Genomic DNA, 18,180 nt, shown 5'->3' on the forward strand with positions numbered 1-18,180 from the left:
GCATGCGCCGGCCTTAAGTCTAAACTGAATGAATGTCAATTCAATGTGGAGACAACTCACCTTGACTCTTCTCTTCGTTCTCCTTTGACCTCAGTTCTGCAAGGTACAAGGTAATTTGCTGCCCTGTCGAGTTGAGTTGTTCAGGTGATTACTCTGAAAGAATGACACGTGTGTGTGACTTAACTCCACTCAGGCTTTATAGAAAGAACACTTCAAAGTTTGGCTTTAATGTCATATCCGCCTATGATTGTCTGTCACAAAAGTGAAAGATTTATGAGATCTGAAAAGAAACAAGAGTGTCTTTGATCTACATGTAGTGAGAGGAATAGCGCCACCTACTGCCAAAATGAGGTAAGCCCCTCCCCCAGCCCTGCACAGTGCCGGTATTAAAACCCTAGTATTAGTGTTACCAGCTTATACCAGTATTAAATTCCCAATTTTTCCAGCTCCATCCCGCTGCCAAATTTCCATACCTACAACAAAACAAGGGCAAACAAATAATCCATCAAAGGAATAAATAGTAATTGATGTGTCCACGATTGATTCCCATGATCGGAAGATATTACAAATAAATTCAATATTCATAATCCACTGACATTTAAACCATGGTCTCCTCATGCAATCAACATATGAGGATGATTATTATTATGAATCACCAGTATATACACCCTTACACTTGTTTCAAGCTCCGTCCCCCGGCCTTGTTCCGGTGCGTAAAACAAGCGCCCCCTGATTCTGTGACGTAGAGCGCTTGCCTCCATGTTTGTGCAGGCCTGTAACTAGCCGCCGTGCTAATGCAACTTACGGAGCCTTACCACGAGTTTCACAATTCAAAACCTTCCGACTGCCGCTTGTACCTCCTCGCACGCCGCCTGAGTTGGGGTATGTACACCTGGACACCGGCACATTCATTCAAAACGCGTGTTCAGCGCATAAAAGCGAGCTAATGGTCGGTAACACCAGCTGTAGCTAATGTTAGCTTAGCTTGAATGAGCTCCTCGGCTGCGGTAGCGTGCTTTATGCTAGCTCTGGCTAACTGAGTTGCTAGGTTATTCTTTTTTTGTTTAAAATCAGGTGAAGATGTATTTGAGTCATTTAGCCTCATGTGTCGTGATTTAATCAGGTATCAACATAATAGTAGTGGGACCTCGTGGTGTGGAGTTAGTGACCTTTAGCCTGCTTAACTTAGCTGGGCAGGAAAAGTCTCCAATCGATGGGAATTGTAACAATGGTGGAGTTTATGAAGCTGCACTTCTCCTTTTAGAGTTGTACTGAATGTTAATGCTAGTGGAAGCCCTCGGGTCTAAGTGGACAGCTCATGGCTTTCTCTGTTTCTTCAGGTCGGTCTGATTCTCAGCCACGATGTCCTTCCCTCCTCATTTGAACCGGCCGCTGCTGCCTCCTCCTGGGATTCCTCCTCAGTATGCTGGCTTCCCCTCAGGTAAGATCCCACCGGCCTCTCACCAGCAGTAAGAACTACACCCTCATTAACTGTAGGGCTGCACGTACTACTTTTTACAACAACAACTTTTTACTAACGTTGCACCATCAGAATCAGAATCACAATTCTTTTATTTGCCAAGTACATTTGCACATACAGGAAATTGCCTTGGTGTCATTGGTGCACTTAACATAAAACAACAATATATAACAAAATAGAATAAAAATATATACAGTAACAGAGTTATGGACACGTGCGGTGCCAAGGTGCAGAGATTGGTGATAGTGCCAATAATATATAAATTATAAATTATGTGCAAGAGTGTGTGGGGGGGCAGAGTCAGTGTGATGCAGAGTCGGTGTGATGCAGGGGGCTTGTTTGTGAGCCCCACTGCCACGGGGAAGAAACTGTTCAGGTGGCGCAAGGTTTTAGTCCTGATGGCCCAGAACCTTTTTCCAGATGGAAGTCTCTGGAAAAGGTGGTGACCGGGATCTGTCCTGAGTGATCCAATCACAAGTGTTCATTGATAACTACAGGTCTGAGATCTGATCACACGATCACTTATTCATTTGTTTGTGGCCATCGCTTCAATATCAACACTGACCAAACTCGTTATGATTGCACTTAAAGGTTCAGTGTGTAAGACTTAAGGCCGGCGCATGCTTCTGCGTTTTCAGGGACCCAGGACGTGTTTACGTATCCCTTCTTAAGTGCTTACGTGCGTCACCCAATTTTTCTCACTAGACGGCAAAGCTTCGCAAGCCTCACGTGATTGGTCTGCTAACTACATCCTTTCAGGAGTAGCATTTCCGGTTTCATTCCCGACAATCCCGGCGGAAACCACGGAAGATTTAGAAGAACGAATATGGACTAAATAGAAGAGCTCTTGGCAGAAGAGATCCGAAACTATGACCACTAGTATAACCTGTCACTGACTGGTGGCTTTGTCTGCTATGAGGAGCTGCTGTGGCGATGTTTAGATATAAATATAAAGGGTTTTTTCTAGGGTAAATAAAACAGCTATTTGCACAATTTAAGATGATCACACATTAGTGGAAACACCACTAGGATTATTTTACAATAGATCCCTTTCAACCAAATGTTGCACACTGGACCTTTTTTAATTTGTAAAAGCTGAGCTGCACAATTCATCATTCATTCAGCCCTCGTGCCCCCTTCTCTCTCTCTCTCTCTCTCTCTCTCTCTCCCCCCCCCCCCCATCTCAATCGCTTGCCGGCTTGCCGGCTTGAGGCAAACACACACCCTCAGCTTTCACACACACACAAATAGACACATCTTGTGATCGCATGTCTCAGGATAGATGATAATACCAGGTGTGAATAGCACCTATACTGTCATATGTGTAATAACATTAAGTTAAAAAAGCAACAAAGTCAGAGGTTATTGATGATAACATGATTTTAATAAGCTACAGATAAATATTTAACTCCAGACTCTATTTAATGTGCATTTCTTCTGGTGATTGCAGGAGGTCCAATGATGATGGGCATCATGGCCCCCACCTCTGCAGTGATGGTGACTTCTATGCCAGTTCTCAGTAAGCCTCCAGTTCCGAGGAAGGATATTGCTGCTATGCGAGCCAAAGAAAATGATGAGAACAGTGGTCCCACCACCACTGTGTTCGTGGGGAACATTTCAGAAAAAGCTTCGGACATGCTGATCAGACAGCTGCTTGCGGTAAGGGACAGAAAAATAAATACATATAGCCACTGAGTTACGTTCAAAAAGAAATGTTTCTGTGCATGGACCTTGTATTCAGGATTTGTTTCTCTGAAATTAGACATGCTGCATTTAAGCAGTTTACATCTATAACCTTTATTTATCTTTTCAGGAACAACAATGAAATTATAAATGTAGTTTTTACGTACATTTGTATATATTTTTGAATATATTTTTTGTATATACATTTATTATTATTTATTATACATTTATATATTTATTTGTATATATACATTGTAATAGGATTTTATAACAACATTGTGTAGACAGCTTGGTGAGACTGAATCCTGTGCTGTGGTATTTTATATAAATCCACATCTGCTTGACTCATGAACTCTTTTCCCCTTTATGCTAATGTTGTAGAAATGTGGAATTGTTCTGAGCTGGAAGAGAGTTCAAGGAGCCTCTGGCAAGCTTCAAGGTAATTCATGATACGCACAGATAAGGCCTCCTTTAGGACAAAAAATACACACAAAAGACGTTTTCACTTTAAATCGACCAGGAATGATTCATCTGTATTTAATGTCCTTTCAAACTAGGTTTGGCCGTATTTTAATCTACCCCAAAATGTATTTCTGTATATTTGTTGCAGCATTTGGGTTTTGCGAGTACAAAGAGCCAGAGTCTACGTTGCGTTCCCTGAGGCTGCTTCATGACCTGCCGATTGGAGAAAGAAATCTCTTGGTGAAGGTGGATGCCAAGACCAAAGCTCAGCTAGACGAGTGGAAGGCCAAGAAGAAAACTTCAAATGGGGTACGAATCTGTTTTAGTTTAATCAGGACGCCGGAAGTTGTTGCTTCAGGAGTAGGAATGTGTACCTGCCTGTGTTCCAGACCTCTGAGTGGCTGGCCACATTTCTTTTGTATATATTGAATAAGCTATTCAAATGCTTATTTATTAATTGCACTGATGAAATTGGATAATAACAAGACTATTTCTGTACTTTCTGTACAGATTCAAAAAGCTGAAGATGGAGGAGATGATGAAGAAGAGGTTCTAGACGAGGAGACCAAGAAGAAGGATCAAATAGTTAAAGGTGCCATTGATGGCTTGATGCGGGAATACGCTGCCGAACTCAACGCACCTTCAACGGACGAGGACTCCCAGAAACGAAAGAGAAGAAAAGAGAAAAAAGAAGAGGTATACAAACCTAGATCCATTCTTTTCTAACTTGTATCACCATTCTCTTGGAACCTGACAGTGAATATTGTTATTTCACCCAGAGAACTGACTTTTCCTTCCTTTTTTTTCCTTAAACACAGGATGACATTAACACAATTGATATGGAGGACGACAAGAGAGACCTGATTTCCAGAGAGATTAGTAAATTCCGTGACACTCACAAGGTAAAGTGGCTCTTTTGATCTTGTAGTTGACATTACAGGTTTTGGACAGCAGTTCACTCCTAGAGCTTGCACATTAAGTTGACACATTTACCCAGCTTTCTTGACCTCAGCAACATGCACAGTGTGCAACAAATTGGCCGTCCCTAAACTTAAACTCACCAAACATATGAGTTCGCCCCATATTATTTTAAAATGTTACATGCTCAGTGTTAGGACACCACAAGCAGGCAGACAGCTAGTCCTTTATCACCTTTCTCAGGCCTGATTTGACACCTGTGACCACCGTAGTGAAACTATCTAGGTGTGACCATTTATACATCCATTCTTCATTCATCACACAAAAATGCATGGAGACGATGTAAAGTTACTTAAAAGCTAATCTATTCATTAAACCCCACCATTATGATAGTGATCATATGGTGACTAAAGCAAGATGAATCTCAGAGCTTTGGGAAAAAGTTGCGAGGATAGGATGTAAGTATCAGCCTTTATTTACTATATACATATACTGGGCGTCCCCCTCTTGAGGACTTGCATAGGGGCAACTGCACTGCACTGTGTGTGCTGGCTTGGGCTCATAACGCTCTTTATTCCACCAACCACTTGTCATTATAAAGGCACTTCCTTACTTTGTGATCCTGAATTTATGACAGCATCGGTTGGTCCCCTGGAAGCTGGAAAGTCAGTGAACCTGTGCGAGTCCTACGTAAAGTATGGTTTGTCTTAATGGTGTTCATGTTGAAGCACAAGGACTATTGTCAATAACCACTGCAGTGACTCTGGCTGTAGCCTTTATTATACTAGTGTGGGGGGGCGCCCTGTCCACAGCAGCATGCTGATCTGAAGATTGACAAAGGTAAGTGCTCTCTGTATGTTGTGTTGTGTGATTACTCTCCTCCATCTCGTGCTCCATCAGTATCGGCACCTGAAGTAAGTTTATGCACAAAAGATTAAACTGTTCTCCAGTAAACAGATCCTGTTTGTCTGTTTGGAAAAAGATGTTTTCAAGGTTTCCAAATCCAGGTCAGAGATTTAGTCAAAACCAGGGAGAGACTGCAACACAGACACTTGATAGACTGACACAAAGGTATTTAGGAAATTTTGATAACAAAATTATAATTATTATAGGCGAGGGGTGATGCAGTTTGATGCAAAGAGCACTTTTTTTTAATAGCACAACAACACCGGCGTCGGCCCTTATTACCAAAAGCTCTCTTCCCATCCTGGTCATTGTCTTCTACGTGATAGCACAGCCGTCCCATCCTGAGATATTTGTACTCATTTTTATCGGAGCCCCGATATATTCTGTGCAAAGGTAAGTAAAATAAATATACCAAAACAGATGCTACATTTTACATCTGACTCTAATTAAGGTAAACTTATTTTTACTAGAGCCAAGGCATTGAAATACAAGACTATAATTATTAACCTCAGGTACACAAGGGATAAAGTTGCTCACATCTCATATTTCCTTCTCTTGAGTTGCATTGCATCCAAGGCTTTTGGTTATTTCTGTGTTTCTTGGTGAAAACCAGTTGAATGTCTGTAGCTTCATGTGGCTGCGTTAAACTTTAAATAAAATAAAACAGACATAGAACATAGTTGTTTATTTGGTTATGTTCTGGTTTTGTGTCGGGTGCCATTTTAATGATAATGTTACCAGATGCAATCAAAGCCTTGTGTGTAATGTCATTAAAGACAAAGCTGTGGTGTGAGTGTGTGTGTATGTGAGAGTAATGAGTCATGAAGAGCTGCTGAAGACTTCTGCAGGGGTAAGACCGCTTCTACAATTTCATTTATCTGTGCAGAAATGTAACTGATGTTTATTATGTTCATTTCTTGATTTAGCACTTAACCGAATAAAATTGAAGTAAAGGCTACTGTTGTTGATGAATATGATGATGATAATGCTAAAGCAAGACAGAATCCCATAACGTTTTCCCCTTGTATACCGTGTGACCTGCTTTCCTCCCAGGCCTAACTTAAAAGGCTTGTAGGGGCAGCGAAGGGCTGAGTCCATAGTTCAACACCTGTAAGTCTCAAACAACTAGTTCAACCGAAGACTGACGCCTGTTTCTGTTTTTGTTTTCCTTGTTCTGAGAGGAGAACTCTTAAGGAGTGAATAAGCATTTCTTTTTTGCAGCACCTTTTTCTCGTTATGAATGCGTCCAGCTGAACATGTTCCACAGAAACCATTGAGGTGGTTTCCAGTTCCATTCGTGTTAACCTGTAGTTTATACTGCAAGTTTGAAGCATAAAACACTTGATTGTATTTCTTTAAATTAGCGCTGGAGCTGTCTCCCTGTGAGGGAGAGCCTTTTTGATTCTTCCAGGTTTTCCTCAGTTTGAGGTTTAGGAAATCCAGCTTCACTTGCAGGCCTTGCACGGACTAGTTTAGGGCATGTTACTATCTGAAATCTCAAAATCTGGAAACCACTTGATCTGTGCACAGTAGGCAAACAGAACCGCTTGACCAAATGTGCCATTGGCTGAACCTGTCTGTGTTTTGATCTGCAGAAACTGGAAGAGGAGAAGGACAAGAGGGAGAAGGAGCGGCTGGAGTTCGAGCGGGATAGGAAGGACCGGGAAAAAGAGCGAGAGCGGGAAAGAGAGCGGCGCGACCGTGAGAGGGAGAAGGAACGGGAGAGAGAGCGGGATAAGGAAAGGGAGCGAGAACGGGACAGTAACCGGGACACTAACCGGGACAGTATCCGGGACAAAGAACGCGACCGCAGGCCCAGAGAGAGAGAGCGGGAGAGGGACTGGGAGAGAGACAGAAGCCGTGAGAGGAGCGTCGACCACAACAGATCCAGGTACAGGAAGAAAACAATCGTGACAGTAGAGGTGTGGAAATGTTGCCTCAGAAGGAGCAAAACCTTTCATGTTTAGACTCTAACCTAATTTAGCTTTACTCTATGTTGGGTAAAAGCTTTTCCTTTATGATTATTCAATGTTTAAATCTTCTCTCATGTGGACCTATACAGACCAAGCTTGACTGACCGTTCCCTGATGATTCCGTCAGTTTTTAAGATTTATACTAAGCAAGTTAAAGTGCATTTTTTCCGAAGTCAATCCAGCAGTAATAAACTTCTCCCCATCATGTTTGCAGGGATGTGAGTCGAGACCGAGACAGAGACAGAGATAAGAAGCGAGACCAAGAGGATGATGAGGAGTCGTATGAACGCAGGAAGCTGGAGAGAAAACTCCGAGACAAAGAAACGGCCTATCAGGAGGTAAGTGAAGGTGGGATGGTTAGTGGGGGGGGTCACAGCTTCTAGATCCTGGAATATGAGACGTGACAATTATTGTATTCGAGAATAGGAAAGAGAGCGTTTTTAGTCAATTCAACACTTCCTGCAGTTCTATCTCCACTTGTTAATGGGTGTTTGTATTTGGTTGTGGCTCATCTGACACTGTATTTACTACAGCGTCTAAAAAACTGGGAGCTCAGGGAGAGGAAGAAGGCTCGGGATTATGCCAAGGAGACCGAAAGGGAAGATGAGCGTCGACGAGAGATGGTGAGAGGACGATGGGTGAACAAATGATGTTGTGATGTTACTAGAGGTGTTCTAAACTTGGCGCACACACACACACACCAAGATGAGTTGTTCCAACAGATTCTATTTGAGTTTAGCCATTTAAAGTTGATTGTCCTTCAGGAATATAATTAATGGCTTATTTCAAGTAAATTTTGGATGGAAAATGAAATGATAATCTGTTAATTTGTTACTGAGTCTTGTTTCTTAATTTTTTCTACTACTTATGTTGCTGATTTTCAGTTTATCATTTTTTTATTCCACACATTTTACAAATTTGTATTTATCTCCCCATTAAACAAGTGCTATTAACTGTGCATTTTGTTGTGTAATCATGATGAAGACTTAAAAGTGACGAATTATTTAAAATTGTCTACAGATGAAAGAGGGGAAAAGGTTGAAAGAGTTTCTTGAAGACTATGATGACGAACGGGATGATCCGAAGTACTACAGGTGAGCAACTGGAAAAAAATTTGCAATTGTTCTGTCTTTTCTGAATTAACTGTCATTGAAAAAACAAATGCACACGTGTCAAGAGGAATTCAATCGGTCTTCATAAAGCCTTCATAAAGCTTGAATTTACAGATGTGAGATGTTGCACTTGCAGTGTCATTAAAAAAAAAATTCTGAGAGATTTGAGCCATGTGACGCCTAAACATGTGGAAAGTTGCAGCAGATGCGGTGTGACCCAGATCAGACGTGTAGCAGATGCAGTGCTGCAGCGGTGGCCATTGTTCTAAAGGCTGTTATTTTTGATGTGACCCCTAGGGGCAGTGCACTGCAGAAGCGTCTCAGAGACCGAGAGAAGGAGATGGAGGCGGACGAGCGTGACAGGAAGAGGGAGAAGGAGGAGCATGAGGAAATCAGACAGAGGCTGTTGAGCGAGGGACATCCAGACCCAGACGCCGAGCTACGCAGGGTACGCTTGTCTGTGATATTACTGTGTGTGGGTGTGTTTGCTTGTAGCCAGTGAGCATGCTGTATTTTGTCTTTGTGAAGGTCACCTCATCATCTGACTCTCTGAATTTTTGCACATCAGGGCTTTCCAGCTTTCATTGTCTGGTCTTTTTTTCTGGAAAACCCAACGCTTGGTTGTTTAATTTCTGTATATCTTCCTCTTATTGGTCCAGATGGAAGAGGAAGAGGAGGAGCGTCTGAGACAACCTCCCATCGTCCCAGAGCCGGAGCCCGAAGTGGAACGGGAGCGCCACAGGAGTTCCAGAGACCACCGGGACCGCCGCGGGGAACAGGAAAGGGCAGAAGTCCGCCCCCGGCCCCCCCAATCAGATGACGAGGTAGAGGAGGGTGAGGCGCAAGACTATGACAACGAGGAAGATAACCCTGACACTAAACCGTGCCTGAAGCCCAAGATGCGGCCAATCACAGCGGCGCCGTCCGTGTCGTCCGCAAGTGGCAACGCGTCCCCCAACACGCCCGGGGACGAGTCGCCCTGCGGCATCATCATCCCCCACGAGAACTCCCCCCCCGAGGCGCTGCCGCAGGAGGAACACCGGCCGAAGATCGGCCTCAGCCTCAAACTAGGTGAGCCCAAAATACACGTGTCTAAGGACAAACTACACAGATCAAAAGATCGAATTAATCCAGAACAATATTGAGTGTTAGGTTAATATTAACTCACTTTGCTCGCCCTTATTCTGGCTTCTCAATTGTGGAAATTAACAGTTTTATGTCATTGTAAGATTTTTGATTGTTTATCGCTAAATTGAAAGCAATCGGTTTGGGTTTATTTGTTTAATTGTGGATCTAAAGGAGATCTATAGAGAATTTGTACACAAAGAGCTGCACTGCTCAAGGAAAACCACAATATTAGCAGGGTTTCCTCTCAAGACATTTAGTCTTTGTGTTTTAATGTGGTAAATAAACTGGTGTAGGTCAAAGGAAAGACACTTTCAATAGACCACAATGCACCAGCAGCACGTCTGTTGTCAGTAGCTTGAGTAACTCATACTCACAAATGGATTTTTGCCATTTTAAAAACCACCTACCACACACACATTCATCTGACTGGAAAAATACAAAGCATTCTTTGTGCTCCATTCATACACATAGTGACATTAATCATGACAAAGAGCCCCATTCTCACTGGAAAATTAGTTAGGATAATATAGGAAATCACAATATGTAAAGCGTCTTTTGGTCCCTTGAAATTCCCTTAAAAATGTGAAGTTATTATTACTGTTGAGTTATATGTAGTGAAACAAACAAATCTTTAGATACCAACGACCCGGTACAATGATCTTTATCATTTTAAATGAAAACCTTAATTTTTCGATGTCCCTCTTGTCTCCAGGTGCCACAGGAAGCCCCAGTCAACCCAACGCAGGTAAAAGGAAGAAGCTCCCCGTGGACAGCGTCTTCGACAAGTTCGACGAGGAGGAGGCCGACGAGCAGCCCCGCAAGAGGAAACTGGTTCCGCTGGATTACGACGACGACAAGAGCCTCGGGGTGGACGGGGCCGGGCTCTCCAGCATCAAGGGAGACGACAACGAGGAGAAACGCAAACACATCAAGAGCCTGATAGAAAAGATTCCCACAGCAAAGCCTGAGCTGTTTCTCTACCCACTGGACTGGACTATGGTTGATACGGTGAGGACACAAGGAGGGACGTACATTTATAATGATTACATAAAGGATCACAACGAGTTCATTCAGAAACTTTGCAGGGTCGTGAAATGTATTGGTCAGAAACTGGTCTCGCTGGTCTCCATTGTTAAAAACAAATAGTTGCTGATGTAATTTCTACCTGTAACAGCTCAACCTTTTTGTCTCCTGGTCCTCAGACGTTAATGGATCGACGTGTTCGGCCCTGGATCAATAAAAAGATCATCGAGTACATCGGAGAGGAGGAGGCAACGCTAGTGGACTTTGTCTGCTCGAAGGTATCGAACATGTGATCTTTATACGTTTGACTTCAATCAGAATCGCACGGAAAGAGAAACGGTGAACATAAAACAATGCTGATGTGTTTGTCCTTGTTTTCTCAGGTGATGTTGCACAGCATGCCACAGAGTATCTTGGATGATGTTGCCATGGTGAGTAATTGATCAACTTGAATTTCACTCAAAGTTCAAACCTCCCCGATGGCCCAGCCGTCCCCTTACATCCAATCAAGCTGCACAAGAATCTCACACTTATAGAAATCAGTCCATTAAATGTGCCTGATTCATTATTCCCTGGGAAATTATTGAAAAATTTGAAAAATGCTAAATCTCACAATGTTAAAATAATATCCTGGATCTTCCCCCTGATTCGGATCCGCACCAGAGTTTTATGAGTTATCTGACCAATACTGCATTTTCCCAGCAAGTTTCATTGTAATCCATCCAGTAGTTTCTGTACAAATGGAGAAGGGTGAAAACCGTATCTCCTTGAAGGACGTAATAAGACATCACACTGAAAGCTTTTATTAAATGTTCATGTTGCTCTCACTGTTTTATTTTTTGTTCAAATCATTTGATGAAAACTTCATAATCAAAGTATTATTCCTTTGTTTTGCATTTTCACATCCATTTGGAAGTCTCCTCTATGAACTTGGGAAGTTGTGTCATGTTCCTCTAACTCATTGTTTCGGTTTTCAGGTTCTCGATGAAGAAGCTGAAGTCTTCGTCGTGAAGATGTGGCGGCTACTTATTTACGAAACCGAGGCCAAGAAGATTGGACTGGCGAAATAAGCAAAACAGCCACTGAATGAAGATCAATTTTTTCTTTTTTTTCATACAGTGTACAATAGTGTAGCGTGATTACGTCACCCCACCCCCCCCCCCAAAACACAGCGACTTGTCCACATCAGCACAGACTGTAACTGCAGATTCTGCTCATTGCCACATTTGCTCCAGTTGTTTGTCTCAACACACTCAGGCTAAATTCACCTCTTCTCTCCGTTTGCAGCTGCCGACAGTATCGGTGTAAATCTGTGTATATACAGTTTGTCATAATGTGACTTCAATTGTGAGGAGGCTGCTGACACCTGGACCACTGTGGTGCTGCCAAGTAACATCTCTGGGTCCTTTTACTCTCTGTACACGCTGGTGCACATTTTGTGTTGACTGGTTTAATGAACGTCAGTATTTGTGGTGGGAAATCTGACTTGCAGTTGAATGTAGGTTGGTCAAGCAAAATTAAGAGATGCACAACTACAAGGATGTAATTTTTTTTCTTTTTACAGGGTTATTTATTCAACGTTTTTCGAATCCAACTGACTCGTTGAGTTAGTTTCCTCATCACATTCCTGATAAACGCGTCGGCATGTTCTTGTCATCACAGCATCTCGGATACGAAGCTGTCGTTTGAAATGTGTCTTTTGACCGGACCCACAGATCATATCGGGTGGTGACGTCCCTGCAGCTGTAAAAGCACACACACACACATCATGACCACTATAGGAAAATGAGCTAAGAATGTGGGGTAAAGGATTTGACGATGCTCTTCATTTGTTTTTGTATTGGTGAACATTTGAATAAAACTGATTTTTTTATAACTTTGTTCAACAGTGTTTGATTTTCTTTTCACCTTCATTGTTCCTCTCACAATTCTTGCAAGAATGGGAGTCTACATTTTTATGAATTTCTCGGGACTGTGGTGATTCCACTGTCTTGAGTTTACTGGTTTCGTAAAGGGACTGTTGGGCCCTGGCAGAGATGAATGGTCTGAGACATTGAAGTTGGTTATTATCAGGATTATGCAAAAACTATTCTGCACAATATACTTTACGAAAAGTTTCTGTTAGTAAAGTATCAAAAATCTGATTTGGGAAATTATTTAGCACGTCCGACAATTGTTCTCACCCCTGTTCATTCGTCGACAGGATTATGTAAAATTGACTTAAACCATTTTACAAAACGTATGAAGAAAGCTAATAAACCCACTTAACTCATGGATCTTGATTTAAAAGAACAGTATTTGGGCATTTTCAGAATAAAAGCCTTTGAAACAATTTCTGCCATTGTTGCTGAAATTTAGTTCTAATCTTTTGATACAATTTCCCATCAGTCACAGCAACGACTGCATTCAATCTGATGACAGCAGCTGACAAAGACACACAGAGATCAAAACTTCCAGAGCTTTATTGATGCCATGTGAGCTAAACAAGAGCAGGTCTTGCCAGTATTAACCCTTGAACTTTAGAGAAAGATCGAACAATAAAGCCACCAGTGGCCGGGAGACAGGCAACCGGGGCTTTCCTCTTTAACCACATCCAGTGACCACACACAGATGAAGAGTCATGGACACTGAAGACACTGGGCTCTTAAAGCAAGACGCAAGGCCACTGCTTGTAAACAGCTTTTGCCGTTACCACTTATTTTAATGGGTGAAATTAAAAGCAGAAACTATGATGAACAATTTGTGATTTAACTTTAAATTTTTTAATGTGTCCAAGTCTGAATAAGAGGACAGCATTTAGAGAGACCGCCCTCTGAGACAAACCCTGCTAATGAACAAACCTGAATGTTTACCAATGAAAAACCACCGGTTAATGTTTGCAATGTGAACATTAACATCTTTAGAACTGAGTGACAATGGCCGGGTCTTTCCAGGTTTTCCCTCCACCAGCCTTCTTTCCCGAGGACGGACTCTAGTCCTCTGTTTTGGCCTCCATCTCCTCGGCGTCATCGTCTCCATCCACCTCGGCGTTCTCCCGTTCTAACCTCTCCAGCTGCCGGGCGAGCTCTGTCTCATCCGTGTCTGTGACCACCTTGGGCTGAAAGGGAAAGTGCAAAGGTTAGTTTATTTTTAAAATCAGTGATGTGCATGTCCAAGATAAACAGAAAATGTAAAGCCTGAGGGAGGATAAAGCTGTAATATTTTATCTAAACAGTGTAAGGATGTAACTTTGACATCTCAAAAGTAAATAACATGTGATGGAGAAATAAAATAAGGGGAAATATGTATGAGATACAGTCATAGACTTGCAAGTTAAAAAGGCTGCAGTATTTCAATAAAATAATTCAACCTGCTATTCTATTTGAGATACAGGTTTATTCTTAATAAATCAAAATTAGAATTGTATCCTCATTATTATCACACAGATAAAAACTACAACCAACAACAGAAATAACACTGTTGAATTTAAAACTCAATTCCCTTTTTTTAATCTATCATTTGCTGTTGGCTTAATTTTATTTTATTGTTATATAGATTTGGCTGCATTTGTGTTTTCTATTTATTTCTATGCTCAGTGTACACCTTAGAAAACACTAAACTTGTGGCTCACCTCCATCTGAATGTTAAAGACGCCTCTCTTCTCCTCGATCTTCTCCTTGATGGCAGCCATGGCCTGGTTGAGGACAGACAGACCCTCTGTGCGCTCCAGAGTTGTCGTTGTCATCACGTAGCGAGGGGGGGCGATCAGATTAATCTGTCCAACACATACAAACACACTCAGTTGGACTCAAATGTAAAGGTCTCCAGTGGAACCTCAACATCTGCAGTCTGGTTTTAACATGTGTGAAAAGGGAGCAGTGTTACCCTGATGGGCATGGCCTCTGTGGAGCAGCCGAGTCCGGCCCTCAGAGCCGCCTTCACCGCATCGATGCCCTCGTAGCCGTAGCATGCCACTTCAATATCTGCAGGGAGGGCGCAGAAATGACCCTTCATACTTTAAAATCTATAAAACTGCAGTTTTATAGCTTTAATGTAAGATGCATGAAATGGACGGCTCTGTTTTACCTGCTCTGATTTTGACAGCCTGTGGAGTGAGTCGCCTGTTGATGTTATCGATCAGCACGGCCCTCTCTTCCTCCGTGAGGTCCAGACAGTCCAGGATGGCCGGATCTCTGGAAGAACAATTTGAAAATAACTGCTGATGGAGAGATTTTTTTTTTGAGGGGATACCGTGAACAGGTTTTTTCGTGGCCTGACACAAACGCACAACGCTTTTAAAGAACTTACGACACAGCCTGCTTGAAGACATCATAAGCTCCGTATCCTGGCCGCTTGTACTTCTCATCAAAGACCCATGCAGTGCGCATGTAAAAGCTCTCAAGCTGCTCGTCCTTGCTGTACTCCAGCACCTCAGCCACGTGCCGCAGGATGCTGTACACCTGCAAAACACAACACCTCTGGTCAGCTCAGCTCAGAGTCACAAACGGAAACATCAGGAGAAAGATTCGATTTGGATCATTCACGTGGTGTTTCATTTTCCCTTAAAATCACTTAACATATTCAAACAGGACTTCTGAAATTCAAACTTTCAATAATTTTAATGCTCATGAGGAAAACACACAAAAAATATTTAAAAAAAATCTGACTTACAGTTTTAGATTTGGTGAATTTATCTTCACACTTGATGGCCTCCTCTGGTGAAACTCTTCTCTTTGATAGATCAATGTATCCTGAGGAGAAGGATGAAAAGATGCAGTTGCTAATATTGAAGATAGGATTAACTACGCGACAGGGAATCAATCAATTAACTTAACGGTCCATCATCAGGTAAAATCACTTGTTGAATCAAGCTTCACAACACATTTGTCACATGTGTGTTATCAGTACAGGCAGAATTCTATCACTTTTGCTGTTAGTGCGAGGAAATAAGAAAATGTATCTTTTCTCTTATGTAGAAAATTTAACGAGACAATCTCCTGACAATTGCTAAAAAGCTTTTGTCATTGCTGCGATTTTTAAGTCAACAATTATCCTATTTTTCAATCTTTCTCACTGGCCTTCACCTCTACTGGGTCGCACGCCTCTGCCTGCACTCACCCTTCTCTTTGTCTACTCGGATGACGACCACGCACTCGTTGCGGCCGATGCGGATGAGCTTGTTGATGGAGCGGATACGTCGACGCGACAGCTCGCTGAGGAGGATCATGCCCTCGATGTTGTTGTACTCCAGGAGGCTGACGTAGGCGCCCATCTCGGCGATGGACCGCACGTTCACCATCACGACATCCTCCACCTCCGGGAACCGGTGCTGGTAAAAACGACAGCTGAGGCTCGGCATCGCTGCGAGGACAGAGACAGTGAGTGAGGGTCAGACCATTAGCTTCTGGAGGAAACTATAAAGAGTTGCATTGTGGGGATTGTAGGATCCATCCCTTTTGAATTTAGCTTCAAACTAATTGAGGAAGAGTAAGAACATCTCGGCCTTCGTCTCAAAATTGTATCAAACCACAAAACTAAATTAGCAGTTTGTCCCATTGAAACAGATTCATAATTGTACAGCTAAGTTACAATGAATGAATTTGTTAATGAATTAACTAACTAACCCTCGAGACTTGGACAAGGATCTTAAGATTAAGTACAGAATCTTATAAGATCTTCAGGTGGAACAAATCTGTCAAATCAAACAATTTGAAATGAAAAGACTTTGCTGATAATTAGTGTCCAGGCTGTGACCTTCACCTGTGATAAAATGGAAACTACTTCATTTTAACGAATCCCAGCGAGTGAAAATGGGAACCACTGATCTGAGAGTGAAAGCTGATGCAGCACCAGAGAACAATGGCTCCACGACTGGGACACAACAACAGCCTCAGTGAAGCAACTGAGTCATAAGATGAGATGTGTTCATTTTAAGCTTATTACTTAAATGATTTAGAGCTGTAAATAATAGGTATTTATATGAATTTCTGTTGGTTGGTTAATGGATTAATCAATTTGGTGTTTGGCCAATATCTAAACACTAGGTCACGAAACACATTGTTTTATCGGACAAAGCAAAACAAGAGGGATCCAATTCACCAAATGTTCATTAGTTGGAAAACTAAAACAAGTGGATTTTGACATTTGTTGGTCAGAGAAGCAATTAAAAAAAGATGAATGTCAAATATTTTTCTTTCATTCACTTATTGGATTTATCCAATCAGATATCTGAAACATGAGAGTCCACCATTCATCATCACTTCTTCCCATCAACCCAGGATCTGTGGAGACATTATCCTACACATATGGTGATTTCACTGCAATTCAAGGACAATTAAGTCCAAATCTACAATGACAAACCACTAAGACACAGAAACCAGGACAGTTTTAAACACTGGTTTATATGAATTAAAGCTGGATCGTGTTTTATTCTCATATTTACTCAATGACGAGGGATGATGTGGAGCAAATATTAGAAACGTCATTTAAAACAACACCATTAAAAGGCAGATTGGTTCATTCAGCTTCAGGGCAGATGTTGTGGTTTACAGGGGTTGAACCACCGAGTTTAATCTGGACAATGATCGCAGGTAATAAGAGAAACGTGAAAATAGTGAAGTGGACGTTTAATTCCTCGTTTTCCTCAGTGAATGGGATGATGCAACGCAGACAAACGAGAAGAAGTTCAGAGCTAAAGCTAACGCGAGGAAAAAAAAACCCGTGAACAAAGAGGTCGTTTAAATCCAACAGAAACACAATGGCACGGATTCTACCTCTTCGGAATAATCACATATACCAGCTAATTAAAAAAGCCGTTTCATTATCCGTTAGCTTCCCAGCTAGCAGCCGGCTCCCAGCTCACATGCGGCACATGCCCCGCATCCGAGGCTAGCAGCTAGCTCGTTAGCTAGCCCGCTATCGGTCCCTCCCTTCCCGTCCGAATCAAACCCCCCCCACACGGACTCACCTGTGTCATATGTTCACAGGACGATGTGCTGGTTTGTTCTGATCCGACGGCGTCCGAACGTCCTCTGCTGGTTCCTGCTCGGGGTCTTTTAATGGGAGAACTGGGGCCCGTTAGCTCACTGTCATGGAAGCGCTACTTTCTCGACCCGGAAGAGATGGTGCGAGCTCCGCGACCCGCGCATGCGCACGAAGGGGAGGGTTTACGTTGACGGGGGTCACATCATAGACTAGATGTCTCGTCTGCGTTGCCGGCCAACGGAGCCGGACGTCATCACATGGCGGCCATCTTGCTACGGAGCAGCTCGCTCACCCATAACATTGTGATGGTAGTGGTAAATAACCATAACTCGCTCAATTTTCAACCGATTTTGAAACGGTCTGGTTTGTTATAAACGTCAGAGATGTAGTTATGACACATTATTATTATTATTATTATTTTTTAAATAACATAATTATTCATAAGTATGTAGTGTATTTACATCTCTGACGTTTATAACAAACCAGACCGTTTCAAAATCGGTTGAAAATTGAGCAAGTTATGGTTATTTAC

At 42.3% G+C, this 18,180-nt stretch overlaps 2 protein-coding genes across 3 annotated transcripts; one reads left to right on the forward strand and one right to left on the reverse strand.

The window, feature by feature from the left end:
• Positions 1-767: 767 nt before the first annotated feature.
• rbm25b (RNA binding motif protein 25b) lies at positions 768-12,561 on the forward strand. Of its 2 annotated transcripts, XM_061091127.1 has the most exons (18): positions 768-882; positions 1,341-1,441; positions 2,931-3,139; positions 3,545-3,602; positions 3,774-3,934; positions 4,136-4,321; positions 4,444-4,527; positions 7,045-7,340; positions 7,512-7,544; positions 7,637-7,760; positions 7,956-8,045; positions 8,443-8,516; positions 8,832-8,982; positions 9,194-9,605; positions 10,375-10,670; positions 10,865-10,963; positions 11,069-11,116; positions 11,663-12,561. In XM_061091127.1, the coding sequence occupies exons 2-18, from the start codon at positions 1,363-1,365 to the stop codon at positions 11,753-11,755; spliced, it is 2,493 nt and encodes an 830-aa protein (XP_060947110.1). In that variant the 5' UTR covers positions 768-882; positions 1,341-1,362; the 3' UTR covers positions 11,756-12,561. The 2 variants fall into 2 exon arrangements, with proteins under 2 accessions (XP_060947110.1, XP_060947112.1); XM_061091129.1 differs by lacking the exon at positions 7,512-7,544.
• A 568-nt stretch (positions 12,562-13,129) lies between these two features.
• On the reverse strand, positions 13,130-17,793 carry eif2s1b (eukaryotic translation initiation factor 2, subunit 1 alpha b). Its single transcript, XM_061091077.1, has 8 exons — positions 17,632-17,793; positions 15,783-16,025; positions 15,336-15,415; positions 14,973-15,124; positions 14,751-14,857; positions 14,550-14,647; positions 14,296-14,439; positions 13,130-13,782 (listed from the first exon to the last, which is right to left on the reverse strand). Exons 2-8 carry the CDS (start codon positions 16,021-16,023, stop codon positions 13,657-13,659), a joined length of 948 nt encoding a protein of 315 aa, XP_060947060.1. The 5' UTR covers positions 16,024-16,025; positions 17,632-17,793; the 3' UTR covers positions 13,130-13,656.
• Positions 17,794-18,180: the final 387 nt, after the last annotated feature.

The sequence above is a fragment of the Limanda limanda genome, chromosome 18 (genome assembly GCF_963576545.1).
Source record: "Limanda limanda chromosome 18, fLimLim1.1, whole genome shotgun sequence".
In the NCBI taxonomy this organism is placed as follows: domain Eukaryota; kingdom Metazoa; phylum Chordata; class Actinopteri; order Pleuronectiformes; family Pleuronectidae; genus Limanda; species Limanda limanda.

Excerpts from the sequence above, each read along its gene's own strand:
- rbm25b (XM_061091127.1), top strand. The coding sequence starts at position 1,363 with ATGTCCTTCCCTCCTCATTTGAACCGGCCGCTGCTGCCTCCTCCTGGG. Across the intron at positions 8,983-9,193 it reads CAGACGCCGAGCTACGCAGG|ATGGAAGAGGAAGAGGAGGA; the intron begins GTACGCTTGTCT and ends TTATTGGTCCAG. Across the intron at positions 11,117-11,662 it reads TCTTGGATGATGTTGCCATG|GTTCTCGATGAAGAAGCTGA; the intron begins GTGAGTAATTGA and ends TTCGGTTTTCAG.
- eif2s1b (XM_061091077.1), bottom strand. The coding sequence starts at position 16,023 with ATGCCGAGCCTCAGCTGTCGTTTTTACCAGCACCGGTTCCCGGAGGTG. Across the intron at positions 15,416-15,782 it reads CCGAGTAGACAAAGAGAAGG|GATACATTGATCTATCAAAG; the intron begins GTGAGTGCAGGC and ends CCTTCTCCTCAG. Across the intron at positions 14,440-14,549 it reads CAGAGGCCATGCCCATCAGG|ATTAATCTGATCGCCCCCCC; the intron begins GTAACACTGCTC and ends TGTGTTGGACAG.